Here is a 14,066-nt window from a genome sequence, read left to right as displayed (position 1 = left end):
AATCAGTTAGGCTACTTGGTTTTAGATACATTTAAGTCCAAGAAGTTATCATCACACCAAGAAATAAAATCAGTGAGAGCATTCCCGTGGTCTGATTCTGAGCCTTGGAGAAGGGACAGCAACGCAGTATAGTCAGTAAATATGACCAAATAGCTGCTGCCCTCCTTACTGCTCCTGCTTCCGTCAGTATACATAATAAAGAGTAGAAAGGCGAAAGGGCGCATCCTTGTGGCGAGCCATGTGGACATAATTGGAGAGTCTGAGAAACGGCCATTTACAGAAACTCTCTGTACTCTGTCGGTCAAGAAGTCGAAGATCCATAATACAAGCTGCATGGTGAGGCAATTTAAAATCACATAGCAACCTTTTTATTAAAAGATGCAGCTGCATCGTTTTGAATGCAGATGAAAAGTCCACAAACCAAAGCCTGACATGGGCTTGCAGCTTTTGTAAATGTTTGTATAAGTTATTGAGTATTAAAAGTCCCATGGCATGAAAATTTCACTTTATGAGGTTTTCTAACATTAAGTTGAGTTCCCCTAGCCTCCCTATGGTCCCCCAGTAGCTAAAAATTACATTATGTGTAAACCGAGAAGTAGGTATCTTGCGTCTTTGAAAAAAGGATCGCTGAAACGCGTCGATTTGGGAGCTGGCCCCATATGACGTCATGTGGGGCCATGTTACCTCCCCTTTCTCTTCTTGGCCCGCCCAGAGAATTTGGCCCGCCAATGAGACAATGAGCTAGTGTGTGTGAGTGAATACACACACTATAGTGTTATTTGTTATTTGGATAACCATTCTGCTGTTGGTGTTATGGCGCATAACACACAACACAATAACGTAAGCTTGCATAAAGCTCCCATTTGGTGAAAAGACTAGACTGCGTCGGGTTCTCTGAGGTCTCTGGTATTTCCACATCGAGATTCGTAGTGGGGGATATCTCGGCCATTGTTGAGAAGGAATTGGGAACCACGACATGGAGGAGAAAAGGATTGTTGCCTAGGATTGTTCGCCGGAGCCCCGCTGCCTGCTGAACGCTGCCTGTTGACCGGGGTTGTCTCCCGCCGGAGCCCCGCTGCCCGCTGCCGCGGTAGCGGGAGACAACCCCAGGCAACAATCCTCCATTTCGTGGTTCAGTCTGTACTTAATATTGACGTGGAAGTGGAAGAACCAGAGGCGTCTGAGAACCCGACGCAGTCGTTTGAGATTCATAATATCATCCATCCGTGGCACCCCCCCCCCTCTTCGCCCTGTGGGCCCACCACCTGCAGGGAGACCCGCTGGGGTCGGGTGCGCTGCCACATGGGTGGCAGTGAAAGGCAGGGGTCCCGACGGACCAGACCCGAGCGGCAGAAGCTGGCTCTGGGGACGTGGAACGTCACCTCACTGTGGGGAAAGGAACCGGAGCTTGTGAGGGAGGTGGAGCGCTACCAGTTAGATCTGGTGGGGCTCACCTCTACGCACAGTCTCAGCTCTGGTACCGTACTCCTGGATAGGGGTTGGACTCTATTCTTCTCTGGAGTTGCCCAGGGCGTGAGGCGCCGGGCGGGTGTGGGGATACTCATAAATCCCCGGCTGAGCGCCGCGGTGTTGGAGTTTACCCCGGTGGACGAGAGGGTCGCCTCCCTACGCCTAAGGGTGGTGGGGGGGAAACTCTGACTGTTGTTTGTGCGTATGCACCGAACAGCAGTTCAGAGTACTCGGCCTTCTTGGAGACCCTGAATGGAGTCCTGTATGGGGCTCCGGTAGGGGACTCCGTAGTTCTGCTGGGAGACTTCAACGCCCACGTGGGCAACGATGGAGACACCTGGAGAGGCGTGGTGGGGAGGAACGGCCTCCCTGATCTAAACCCGAGTGGTCGTCTGTTACTGGACTTCTGTGCTAGTCATGGATTGTCCATAACGAACACCATGTTCGAACATAAGGGTGCTCATAAGTGTACCTGGTACCAGAGTACCCTAGGCCGAAGATCGATGATCGATTTCGTGATCGTGTCAGCTGATCTGAGGCCTTATGTTTTGGACACTCGGGTGAAGAGAGGGGCGGAACTGTCAACCGACCACCATCTGGTGGTGAGTTGGATCAGGGAATGGGGGAAGAGTCTGGACAGACCTGGTAAGCCCAAACGGGTAGTGCGGGTGAATTGGGAACGTCTGGAGGAGGCTCCCGTCCTAGAGATCTTCAACTCACACCTCCGGCGGAGCTTTTCTAGCATCCCTGTGGAGGTTGGGGGCATTGAGCCAGAGTGGGCGGTGTTCAAAGCCTCCATTGCTGAAGCTGCGGTGGTGAGCTGTGGCCTCAGGGTCTTAGGTTCCTCAAGGGGCGGTAACCCTCGGACACCGTGGTGGACACCGGTGGTCAGGGAAGCCGTCCGACTGAAGAAGGAGGCCTTCCGGGGTATGTTATCCCGGAGGACTCCGGACGCAGTTGCAGGGTACCGGCGGGCTCGAAGGGCTGCAGCCGCTGCCGTGTCGGAGGCTAAGCAGCGGGTGTGGGAGAAGTTCGGAGAGGACATGGAGAAGGACTTTCGGTCGGCACCAAAGTGTTTCTGGAAGACCATCCGACACCTCAGAAGGGGGAAACGGGGAAACATCCAAGCTGTGTACAGTATGGGTGGGACTCTGTAGACCTCGACTGAGGAGGTAGTCGAACGTCGGAAGGAACACTTTGAGGAACTCCTGAATCCGACTAACACGTCCTCTATGATGGAGGCAGAGCTCGAGGTTGATGGTGGTTCATCGTCAATTTCCCTGGTGGAAGTCACTGAGGTAGTTAAACATCTCCGCAGTGGCAAAGCCCCAGGGATTGATGAGATCCAGCCAGAAATGCTAAAAGCTCTGGGTGTTGAGGGGCTGTCTTGGCTGACACGCCTATTCAACATTGCGTGGGAGTCGGGTACAGTGCCAAAGGAGTGGCAAACCGGGGTGGTGGTTCCCCTGTTCAAAAAGGGGGACCGGAGAGTGTGTGCCAATTACCGGGGTATCACACTTCTCAGCCTCCCTGGGAAAGTCTACTCTAAGGTGCTGGAAAGGAGGGTTCGGCCGATTGTCGAACCTCAGATTGAAGAGGAACAATGCGGTCTCCGCCCTGGACGTGGAACTACGGATCAGCTCTTCACTCTCGCAAGGATCCTGGAGGGGGCCTGGGAGTATGCCCATCCGGTCTACATGTGTTTTGTGGATTTGGAGAAGGCATATGACCGGGTCCCCCGGGAGAAACTGTGGGAGGTGCTGCGGGAGTACGGGGTAAGGGGTTCACTCCTCAGGGCCATCCAATCTCTGTACTCCCAAAGCGAGAGCTGTGTCCGCATTCTCGGCAGCCAGTCAGTTCCGTTCCCGGTGGGTGTTGGCCTCCGCCAGGGCTGCGCCTTGTCACCAATCCTGTTTGTGATATTCATGGACAGGATATCGAGGCGTAGTCGTGGTGGGGAGGGGTTGCAGTTCGGTGATCTGAGGATAGCATCACTGCTCTTTGCAGATGATGTGGTCCTGATGGCATCATCGGCCTGTGACCTTCAGCACTCACTAGATCGGCTGGCGGCCGAGTGTGAAGCGGCTGGGATGAGGATCAGCACCACTAAATCTGAGGCCATGACTCTTAGCAGGAAACCGGTGGATTGCCCTCTCCGGGTAGGAAATGAGTCCTTAGCCCAAGTGAAGGAGTTTAAGTACCTCGGGGTCTTGTTCGCGAGTGAGGGTACGATGGAGCGTGAGATTGGCCGGAGAATCGGAGCAGCGGGGGCGGTATTGCGTTCGCTTTACCGCACTGTTGTGACGAAAAGAGAGCTGAGCCGCAAGGCAAAGCTCTCGATCTACCGGTCGATCTTCGTTCCTACCCTCACCTATGGTCATGAGGGGTGGGTGATGACCGAAAGGACGAGATCGCGGATACAAGCGGCCGAGATGAGTTTTCTCAGGAGGGTGGCTGGCTTCTCCCTTAGGGATAGGGTGAGAAGTTCAGTCATCCGGGAGGAACTCGGATTAGAGCCGCTGCTCCTTTGCTTAGAAAGGAGTCAGTTGAGGTGGTTCGGGCATCTGGTAAGGATGCCCACTGGACGCCTCCCTTGGGAGGTGTTCCAGGCACGACCAGTGGGGAGGAGACCCCGGGGAAGACCCAGGACTAAGTGGAGAGATTATATCTCAACACTGGCCTGGGAACGCCTCGGGATCCCCCCGTCAGAGCTGGTCAATGTGGCCCGGGAAAGGGAAGTCTGGGGCCCCCTGCTTGAGCTGCTGCCCCCGCGACCCGACCCCGGATAAGCGGACGACGATGAATATCATCCAGAGGCGCAAACAGCTTTTGACCATGATAATATATATTATATCTAAATCTAATATGATATTATTTAGATATACAGCTCCAGGACTCCCGCCAGAGCACCCGGAGTGTTCAGTGTTCCACTGTAAACACTAGCGCATGGTACCGTGGCCGCAAGCTGCTCAGGGCCACACCCCCACCCTCCACCTTGACCCACCTCTAAAAACGGCACGTTTGTGGAAAGCTCATTGTGGGACTGGCTCGTAGTGGCTGTAACTCTGCACCAAGGCTGAATTTCTTGAACGTCTTCAAGTACTGTATTACGGGCCTACTAACACCTATATTAAAGCATCCATAAAATAGCATGCCATTGGACCTTTAAAAGCTTTGTGTCCTCAACACCTCCCTGACTAGTAAGCAAATTGAAGAGGATCACGTTTTTCAGCCACAATTGATAAAACAAAGTTTTTCAAAAAATTCTCAAAAGATTTTCATTATTAATGATGTGAGCGCAACTGGTCTAAAATCATTAAGTTGCATAGGATTGGTGATCTTTGGGACAGGTATCACAGTAGAAAAATTTACAGATTGCGGATTTGATTAGAATCAAGTGATATCTTGAAGATATGGTGAAGGACACCGCTAAGCAGCATAGTAATGCAACGTGCACCCACAAATGTGATCTGGACCTGGGGCCTTCCTGAGGTTTATACATTTTAAAATATCTCTCATACATTCATACATTCAGCAGAGTTAAGTCTGTAGTTGGGCACAGTTCTAACCAGTGGCACAAAAGTATGACATTAGGCAACACAGACAATGAATGAGGCATCATGTAATTGCCAACAAGCTTCATAACAACAGACAGAAAACAATCTTTTTCATTTTCTGAATAAGCTTTAATGTTTTCAGCCATCTCATCGTCCAGCCACCGACAATAGTCAAAGTCAAAGTCACTTTAATGTCAATTTCTGTGTGTTATGTCAAACACAAAGGAATCGAGAGGACGTTTCCCAATCTCCCACGGTGAAACAGATAAAGTGCACAGGCACAACAGATAAAACAAGACATATCCTAAGTAAACAATCAATTCCACATATATAGGACATTTACAAATGCTAAAAGATAGCCAATAAAATAATATATAAAAAAATTAAATATGCAGTGTAGGAATCTACTATGTATGACTAGGAGTAGCAGCATAAGTTTCTGTATCAGCTAGGTTATAGTAGTGCAAAAGGCAATTTGGTAATGGCAGCAAAAACATGATGTATTTGTGACATTAACAGTGCAAGTAGAACAATAAGACAGTGGATAGCAGCCAATTCAGTAAAGATAGTAGATAGCAGCCAATTTCAGACTGTTTGGTAAGTAAGTGGAGATACTAAAAGTAATAAAAGTGCAAGAGACAGTTTGTTGCAGAGTCCTGAGTGTTCTTTTTTTTGGGGGGTTTCAGCGTCCTGTCAGTCTGGAGGATATGGCTGGGGGGAGTGAGGGGAGAGAATTTAGCGTCCTGACAGCTTGGTGTATGAAGCTATTGCTGAGTCTGGTGGTGCGACAACGGAGGCTCCTATACCTTCTTCCTTCTTGGAGGGTAGGAAGCTGAACAGACTGTGTGCGGGGTGGCTGGTGTCACTCACAATCAAGGTGGCTTTCCGGGTGAGGCGGGTGGTGTATGTGTCTTGCAAGGAAGGGAGTGGGGCACCAATGATCCTACCAGCTGTGTTTACTATGCGTTGAAGTGCTTTCCTGCTGTATACAGTGCAGCTACCGCCCCACACAGTGATGGGGCTGGACAGGATGCTTTCAATGGTGTCCCGGTAGAATGTGTTCAGGATGGGTATGGGGGCTTTTGCTCTCTTGAGCTTGCGGAGGAAGTAGAGGCGCCGCTGGGCTTTCTTTGCCAGTGCTGCAGAGTTGGTGGTCCAGGAGAGGTCCTCACTGATGTGCACCCCCAGGAATTTGGTGCTGCTTACTCGCTCCACAGCAGTACCATCAATGGTCAGTGGTGGGTGTTCGGTGTGGGCTTTCCGGAAGTCAACCACAATCTCCTTTGATTGTGGTTGACATTCAACAGGAGGACATTCAACAGGAGGTTGTTGTCTCTGCACCACGTGGTCAAAGAGTTGACCTCCATCCTGTAGTGGGTCTCGTCGTCCTTCGTGATGAGACCCACCATGTTGTATCGTCGGCAAACTTCTTGGTGCTGTATGTTGGTGTGCAGTCGTGAGTCAGCAGGGTGAAGAGCAGGGGAATGAGCACACAGCCTTGTGGGGCCCTTGTGCTGAGTGTGATACTGCTCGAGGTGTTGATGCCGACTCGTAGTGTTTGTGGCCTCTCACTGAGGAAGTCCAGTATCTAGTTGCAGAGGGAGGTGTTGAGCCCCAGCTGGTCCAGTTTACAGATGAGTTGTTGTGGGATTATGGTATTGAAAGCTGAACTAAAGTCTATGAAAAGCATTCTCACATATGAGTCTGCTTTTTCCAGGTGGGTGAGGGCTGGGTGGAGAGCAGAGCAGATTGTGTCCTCAGTGGAACGTTTGGCTCGGTAAGCAAACTGAAAGGGGTCCAGGGTGGGGGGAGGATGGACTTGATGTGAAACATGACTAGCCACTCAAAGCACTTCATAATGATGGGGGTCAGTGCCACAGGTCGGTAGTCGTTGAAGCAGGATGGAGCAGGTTTCTTTGGCACAGGTATGATGATGGAGGACTTGAAATGTGATGGAACAGCAGCTTGACTCAGAGAAGTGTTAAAGATATCCGTGAAGATATCCTTGAGCTCCTCTGTGCAGTCCCTCAGTACACGGCCCGGAATGTTGTCTGGGCCTGTTGCTTTGCGGGGGTTGATGGTGGAGAGTGCCCTCTTCACACTGTCGGCGGACAGGCACAGAGCCTGGTCGTGGGGGGTGTGGTCTTCTGTGGGCTAGTGTTGTTTGTTGCTTCAAACCATGCAAAGAATATGTTAAGGTCATTGAGCAGAGACATGTTGTCATCGCAGGTCTGTGATGTGGGGTTGTAGTCCGTTATGGTCTGAATGCCCTGCCACAGGCTCCGCGTGTCTCTGCTGTCTTTGAAGTGACGGGTAACCTTTTTTGAGTAGTCCTGTTTTGCTTTCCTGATGCCACGGGACAGGTTGGCTCTCGCTGTTCTTAAGCCATTTCCATCCCCGGCTCTGAAGACTTTGTCTCTGGCCCTCAGCAGCCGACGGACAGCCCCTGTCAGCCATGGCTTCTGGTTAGCCCGAGTGATGATGGTCTTCGTGTGGGTCACATCATCAGAGCACTTGCGGATGTAGGAGAAAATGTCTGTAAGCTCCTCATTGTCAATGTGGTTATTGTATGTGGCTGCTTGCTTGAACATGTCCCAGTCTGTTGAAGCAAGGCAGTCTCCTTTCAAACTGGTTTTCCGACTTTCACTCTGGCCCTGTATGCTGGCATTAGCATAAGTGATGTGGTCGGACAGTCCGATGTGGGGGAGGCCTTGTATGCTCCTTTGTTTGAGGTGTAGACCAAGTCCAAGGTGTTTTTCTCTCTTGTTGGGAAATTGACATGCTGATGAAGTTTTGGAAGGACAGTCTTAAGATCAGCATGATTAAAATCTCCAGCGACTCGATGACCTCAGCAGTCGAATGTGGTCCATTTTATTGTCCAAGGATCGTACATTAGCCAGGATGATGGATGGTATGGCTGGGCGAGTTGGGCTGGCCGCTAGCCTCGCTCGGATCCCTCCGCGCTTGCCCCTCTTCTGCGTCCTCGCACACCATTTCCCACGTCTCTTTTCCGGGGCTCCAGAGTCGATTGGTCTGGTAGTCGAGGCTGGAGTCGCAGAGTCGAGTAGTCGGGTATTCATAATCACAGGCTGGCGAAGTAATCCAAGCTCCTTGATGATTGTCTCTGTTGTATTATCCAAAGCCATGAGAATATTGCTCTTGTAGATGCCTAGCAGAGCCTGTCGATTGTAAATATATTCCGAAGCAGACAGATGAGACGAGCACGACAAACTTTCGGACAGACACCTATTAAATAAACAAAACACCCTTCTCGGGAGCATGGTAGGTCGCTGCGTCTACACGCGCCGCCATCTACATTCATTCCCGTAAACTGACGAGTTCCCCCTAATGCCATTCACTCCCATAAACGGATTAGCTCCCTTTAAGTGCCACTTATAGCTTATAGCAAAATGAACCCTGGCCACAAGACCCACTAGCCTCAAATCACATGGAAGAATTAGGGACATCCAAAGCACTTCCAACACCAAAGATCAGGTTCATATTTGTGTATTGTATAACAATTAGGTTATGGCTGTGACGATTCAGATGATCAGCAAGGAGCATAGTATTCATCAGCATGAATACTATGATAATCTACATCCACACCATTACCCCAGACAACGACATGACATTCAAAATTGCCTGGCAAATAAGAATATTATTGTGTGGAACCATGACTTAACAAATTGTATCTGCCATATAAAAATATGAATATTGCATGGGATGCGTAGTCAGTATTGCTCATCAATCTCACTTGACTAAAAATACTGTGACACATCGATCGGTGCAAAGTGCAGAACTTTAGCTAATTGTCTGTGTGGGGGCATGCACAAAATGATCTGTCAAACAGAACATTTATTAACCAATACTACTACCGCTGTGGGTGATAAAAAGGTTTATTGGCCAAAGAAAGGCCTTCAATGTGTCCTTCAAACAAATTCATTGATAAAATTACTTTATGACTAAAAGAAACATAATTATAAGATGGTGTTTTATTTGGTTTGTTTTTGGTCAGTTAAGTCCCTTTATTACTTATATCTGTTTTGGTAAATGCTCAGTGAACATGCTTGTGGTTGGTTTGAATATTCATCTTCTCCTGGATTTGAAGGCACTGTTGACCTTTTTCCCCAAAAGGTCCAGACTCTGCCTTTGCAGGCTATTGCGGTGCTGTTATTGGCCGGAGAGACGCAGCAGAGTGTGCTGGCTTTGTGGGGACGCGGGTGGGTAGTATGACTAAGGGCCCAGAGGAGGTAGTCTTGGTCCACTCTGGCAAAACAAACATAAAAAGGAACACACACACAGTTAGTAAATGGGTTTCTTAATCAGCAAATGTTTAAAAAGTGACATTATACAACCAGGTGTGAGTGTGATTAGCCATTACAAGCCGTTTTGAAAATCTGCCTCTTCTGACATCACAGGTGGGTGTGTCCACCTAGATGTGTGCTGAATAGATCGGTCTACCAGCCAACCCACATGACTGCAGCAAACGTTGCTCATGTATCCGTCATACATCGAGGTGGACACGCCCACTTGTGATGTCAGAAGAGGCCGATTTTCAAGACGGCTTGTAACGGCTAATCACACTCACACCTGATCACACTCACACCTGGTGTTCCAGTTCAAGTTCAAAGTTCAAACAACTGTATTTATCCCGGAGGGCAATTCAATCCAGCAGTTCAGACTCAACAAAAATGTACACACATACAAGAGACAAGACACGGGAGTACGCCAGAGAGAACACAACGGGCTAGGCAAGGAGTGCACAGTTAGAATTTTAAGACGGTGGTATAATATGTCACCTTTAAATATTTTTTAAATGGTCGAACATTTCCGAATGTTTCTTTGTCATCTCTACGCTCAACGCCTACCCGAGTTGGACCTCTTCATCGGTCCCGAGGGAGGGGGCGCCGGCAGATGGCTAGGGGGGCGGAAACGGAAGTAGTTGGCGGGAGGCTGTGTGGCTTCGGCGTGATGCTCCTGGGTCCGCTGGGCCGCGGGCCGCCCGATCGCCGGTTCCACGGTTCTCGTCAGCGCCGGGGGAGGAGTCTGCTCTGCGGATGCGGCGAGAAACTGCCGGTCGACGTCACAGCTGTCGCAGGCCTGGTTGTTCCCATCCACGGACTGCCACCTGAGGAGCATTCAAATGAGAACTTCATCCATGTCATGATGCGATTATTATAATCGTTCTATTATAATATCACACACACACACACACACACACACACACACACACACACACACACACACACACACACACACACACACACACACACACACACACACACACACACACACACACACACACACACACACACACACACTGCAACCCAATAAAAAAAATCCCTTGGCTCTCTCCCTCTACGTTTCTCTGGCTTAGAGAAACGTTGCATTCACGCAGCTGTGATTGACGGTCAAGTTGTTTTTCCTAAACCAATTAGGGAACAGATTACCCGATGGTCACAAATTAACCGGGAGTGGTGTCTGTTTCTGTCTTTATATCTCTTGAGATATATCTATAGATATAAATACAGAGCACAGTCAAACAGAACAGAGCCTTTCACTCATAAATAGTTGATCGAGCCTATGCCACTTCCAGTGGCAAGACACTCAAATCATAGCTCTTAAATCTTCCCTACAACACCTTTAAATATGTATGTCTAAGAAAAAAATAATTCAGACCCGTCAATAAGTTCACCGACAAGTTTAAGCTGGGTGAAAGTCCCACCTGTTGTGGATGAAGGAGCAGGCCCGGTTCTCAGCACTGACTGCTGACGAAGCAGGAAGGGCCTTCAGCTGACAAGTGATGTAGATCTTTGGGAGGGAGGGACAGGTTCAAGCAGAGAGGAGAGGCATTATAAAGGAAAAGGTCAACGCCCACTCTCCATTCCCTTTGTCCTAAGAATTAAAAAGAAAACGCGATAGAACTCAATGTCGACAGCCAAGGTGGCTCCTTTGGTGTATCCTTTCTGTATCTCATGACGCAGTTCGAGTTTTTGCGTCAGTAAATTAATTTAAGAGTTTACTAAATGAGATGGACTGTACTGTTATTTATTTATTTTTTTACCTCTGATTTCTCTGATTTTATTTAATGTAATTACTTTTTATTTCAGGACAATGCACATTGATGAACATATACAAAAGTACATGTAAATGTGCCAGATTATAGCCCAGGGGCTAATTTCCATCTGTAGTCCAAATTAGGCAGGTTGATGTTGAAGTAAAAAGAAAAAAAGATATACATAGTAAAACTAGCTATACAAAACAACAAGAAACAGAAAAAAAGAAAAAACAGGACAATTCATTAGTATGTTTAGTGGTGGTTGCATGTTTGGTTAGCTCTAAGCCACGACTTAACGTGGCTCTTGAAAGTGGCCAGAGTGGGACATTCCCTTACAGTTGGTGGTATTGTATTCCATAATGCACTACCTTTAATAGATAGTACATTATGGCTGAAGGAGGTTTTCCTAAAAGGAACCTCAACGTCCCTGTTTACTACTGCTCTGGTAACCCGAGTCCTTCGATATTTAATAAACTCTTGCAGAGGGGGTGGCGCCAGGCCATGTAGTACTTTATAAAACAAGCAGATAGAGGAGAATTTACAGAAATGATCAAAACTCAATAGATTATATTTCTCTAAGATGTTGCAATGACGGTACGAGAGAGGTTTTTTTATCTTTATCTTTTACTGATGTTATGTTTTTTTTTTTTCTACACCCTGTATTTCTGTCCTCTTATCAGGGCATTGCTGCCTTGTGCTCCTCCAATTTTCCCTGAATAAACAATGAATTTAATTGAGTTATTGCATTTGGACAGGTCAGAGACGGACCAGATTGCTCAAGTCCTGGTGGAACATGAACGCGTCCAGCTTGAATCGCAGCTTGTCCTCCTGAACCCTGGGCAGATACCGGGAGCCTGAGCCGGTCAGGTAGGCGTCAGAAAGGCATCTGGTGGGAGAGCACAGGAAGAGGACCGTTGGAGTGACAAGAAAATACAGGAGCTTCAAAAGATAGTAATACACACAGGGAGTGATGCCGTGAAAAGTGGTAAAGAATACAACAATTAACGTATTGAGCAGTAGCATCGCAAACCGGATCATCAGGAGGCACGCTTGGGACTCACCCATGGTGTTCTATGAAGTCGTATCGCAAAGTCGCATCTGCGTCTGGAGTCACCGTGGCAACACAGCGCTCGACATATATCCGCAGGGGCATGTGGTCGCTGAGGATAACGGACGCCTCCACATGAATGGGATCGCCGAGGAAGTACGTCAGAGATCCCCTCTCCTGCTGCCAGTCGTCTGGAATGAAAACCACACCATGAGTCAGCATATTGTGGACCGCTTCCAAACTCAAGGCCCAGTTGAAACTGAAAGGGATTTGGGTGATCATTTCCCCAGTAAGCTACCGTTTAACCAAATAGTATTGTGTTGTCATGAAATCCACTTTCTGTGATATTGTTTACCAGACCCCAAATGTGCTAAAAATGTTATGAATCTCCTCTAGGTTTAGTTTTCTTTAAAGAATGTGAGTGTGAAAGAATAAAGGAAAATAACACATACTGGATATAAAATTCCCATGTTAACAAATCAACACGCAAACCAGGACGCAGTGGTAGACTACCAGTCATGAGTGTCAGCTTGAACTCCATTTGGTCCTCAGCTGTTGCTGCAGAGGCAAACGGAACCCAGCTGGGCTGCACCGGCGAGCCATCCACAGAATACCTCCTGCAAGGTCACAAAGTAGCGGGCATGGCTATTCATCATGTGGCAACATCGTCATCATTCTGCGATTAGCCGGGTCGATTTGGAATGCGACTCACTTATTATAGTGGCATTCCACAGGGATGGTCACCCCTTCCAGGCGAAGCAACCCGTCCAGAGAGGGTTCAGGAGAGTAGATCAATAGGTTGGAATAGATAAGCGAGTCCTCTGTGGACTGGCGAAGAAAATCGTTTTTCATTTCATTTCTTTCAAAGATGGGAATGTTTGTCCACATTATTTATTTTTAAATCGTACATGATTATATAAAACTAAACTTGGGCTCAGTTTTCTGACTACTGGACACTCCTGAGGAATAAATAGGCCTCCAACACTTACCGACAGATTCATGCCGCAATCCATCAGGTTGAAATGGACGGTGAGCTCTGCCTCTGCGGATAGGGAAGCTGTGCAATCATTGGCGCCCAAGTGTAAATGCTGGGCTTCTAGGAGGAGGCCCGTGTCAAAGAGATCAGCCCGCACCACCACCTCCATGGAGTCGGCGTGGCACTTCACGGCGATCCCTCGATAGACGGTAGGAGGGCGCGTCACCATTTCTGTTTTAGGTGGCGCCACTGGAGTTGGTCTGAATTTTGGCGGGATTTTATTTATTTGAAAGCGTCTCGGAAGCGGAGAGCTTTTCTTACTAGAGCCGCGTCGCATAGCAGACTGGCTTTCCGTGAGTGCATAAATAAGAAGGGATAGGCCTACGAGCCACGATAGAGAATTAAGCTGAAAGTCCATGGCTGTCCTTTGCAAATCTAACGTTGAAGAAAGTGGTGTGTGACCAACCTAGAGAAGTTACACAGCACACGTGAATCAAATGAGTGGTTTTCCGGTAGGCCCAACACGGTCCAATCATCACGCCGCACACTACAAACTGTCACCTGTCACCACAAGAGTGATTAGCACCAATAATAAGCCTATACACGCATGTTTCATTTTTATGCGATCTAACGCATACAAATGTCTGCCTAACGCTCAACGCATGCGTAAAGCATGCATGCTCTTTTTGAGATGCTCTATTCTACATTTAATAATAATAATAATAATAATGTTATTTATAACGCACTTTACATCAAATTAATGATCTCAAAGTGCTGATTTGTGCAACCTAGAGTAGCCAACGTGTAGATCTATTGGTGCTCTATCTGAGACAGATCCCCCTCAAAAATATATTTAAATCTCAAGGGACTTCCTGTGTAAATAAAGGTTATGACTCAGTGAAGAAATATTCAACCAGAGCTTTTGAAACACCACCAGGAGGAAGTACGCGTCAACCT

The 14,066-nt window shown here is 48.1% G+C and overlaps 1 protein-coding gene across 1 annotated transcript; it reads right to left on the bottom strand.

Moving 5' to 3' along the window:
* Positions 1-9,183: 9,183 nt before the first annotated feature.
* On the bottom strand, positions 9,184-13,645 carry LOC311361321 (zona pellucida sperm-binding protein 3-like; the record flags this gene model as incomplete). Its single annotated transcript, XM_084481491.1, is given in 9 exon segments — positions 9,184-9,293; positions 9,896-10,155; positions 10,753-10,838; positions 11,854-11,971; positions 12,147-12,324; positions 12,647-12,750; positions 12,846-12,961; positions 13,123-13,534; positions 13,536-13,645. Coding segments are annotated over 9 exon segments (1,494 nt in total).
* Positions 13,646-14,066: the final 421 nt, after the last annotated feature.

Source organism: Micromesistius poutassou (assembly GCF_964030765.1).
Source record: "Micromesistius poutassou genome assembly, chromosome: 16".
Lineage (NCBI taxonomy): Eukaryota > Metazoa > Chordata > Actinopteri > Gadiformes > Gadidae > Micromesistius > Micromesistius poutassou.
Note: the sequence above shows the minus strand (reverse complement) of the source record. Positions and strands in the feature narration are given on the sequence as shown.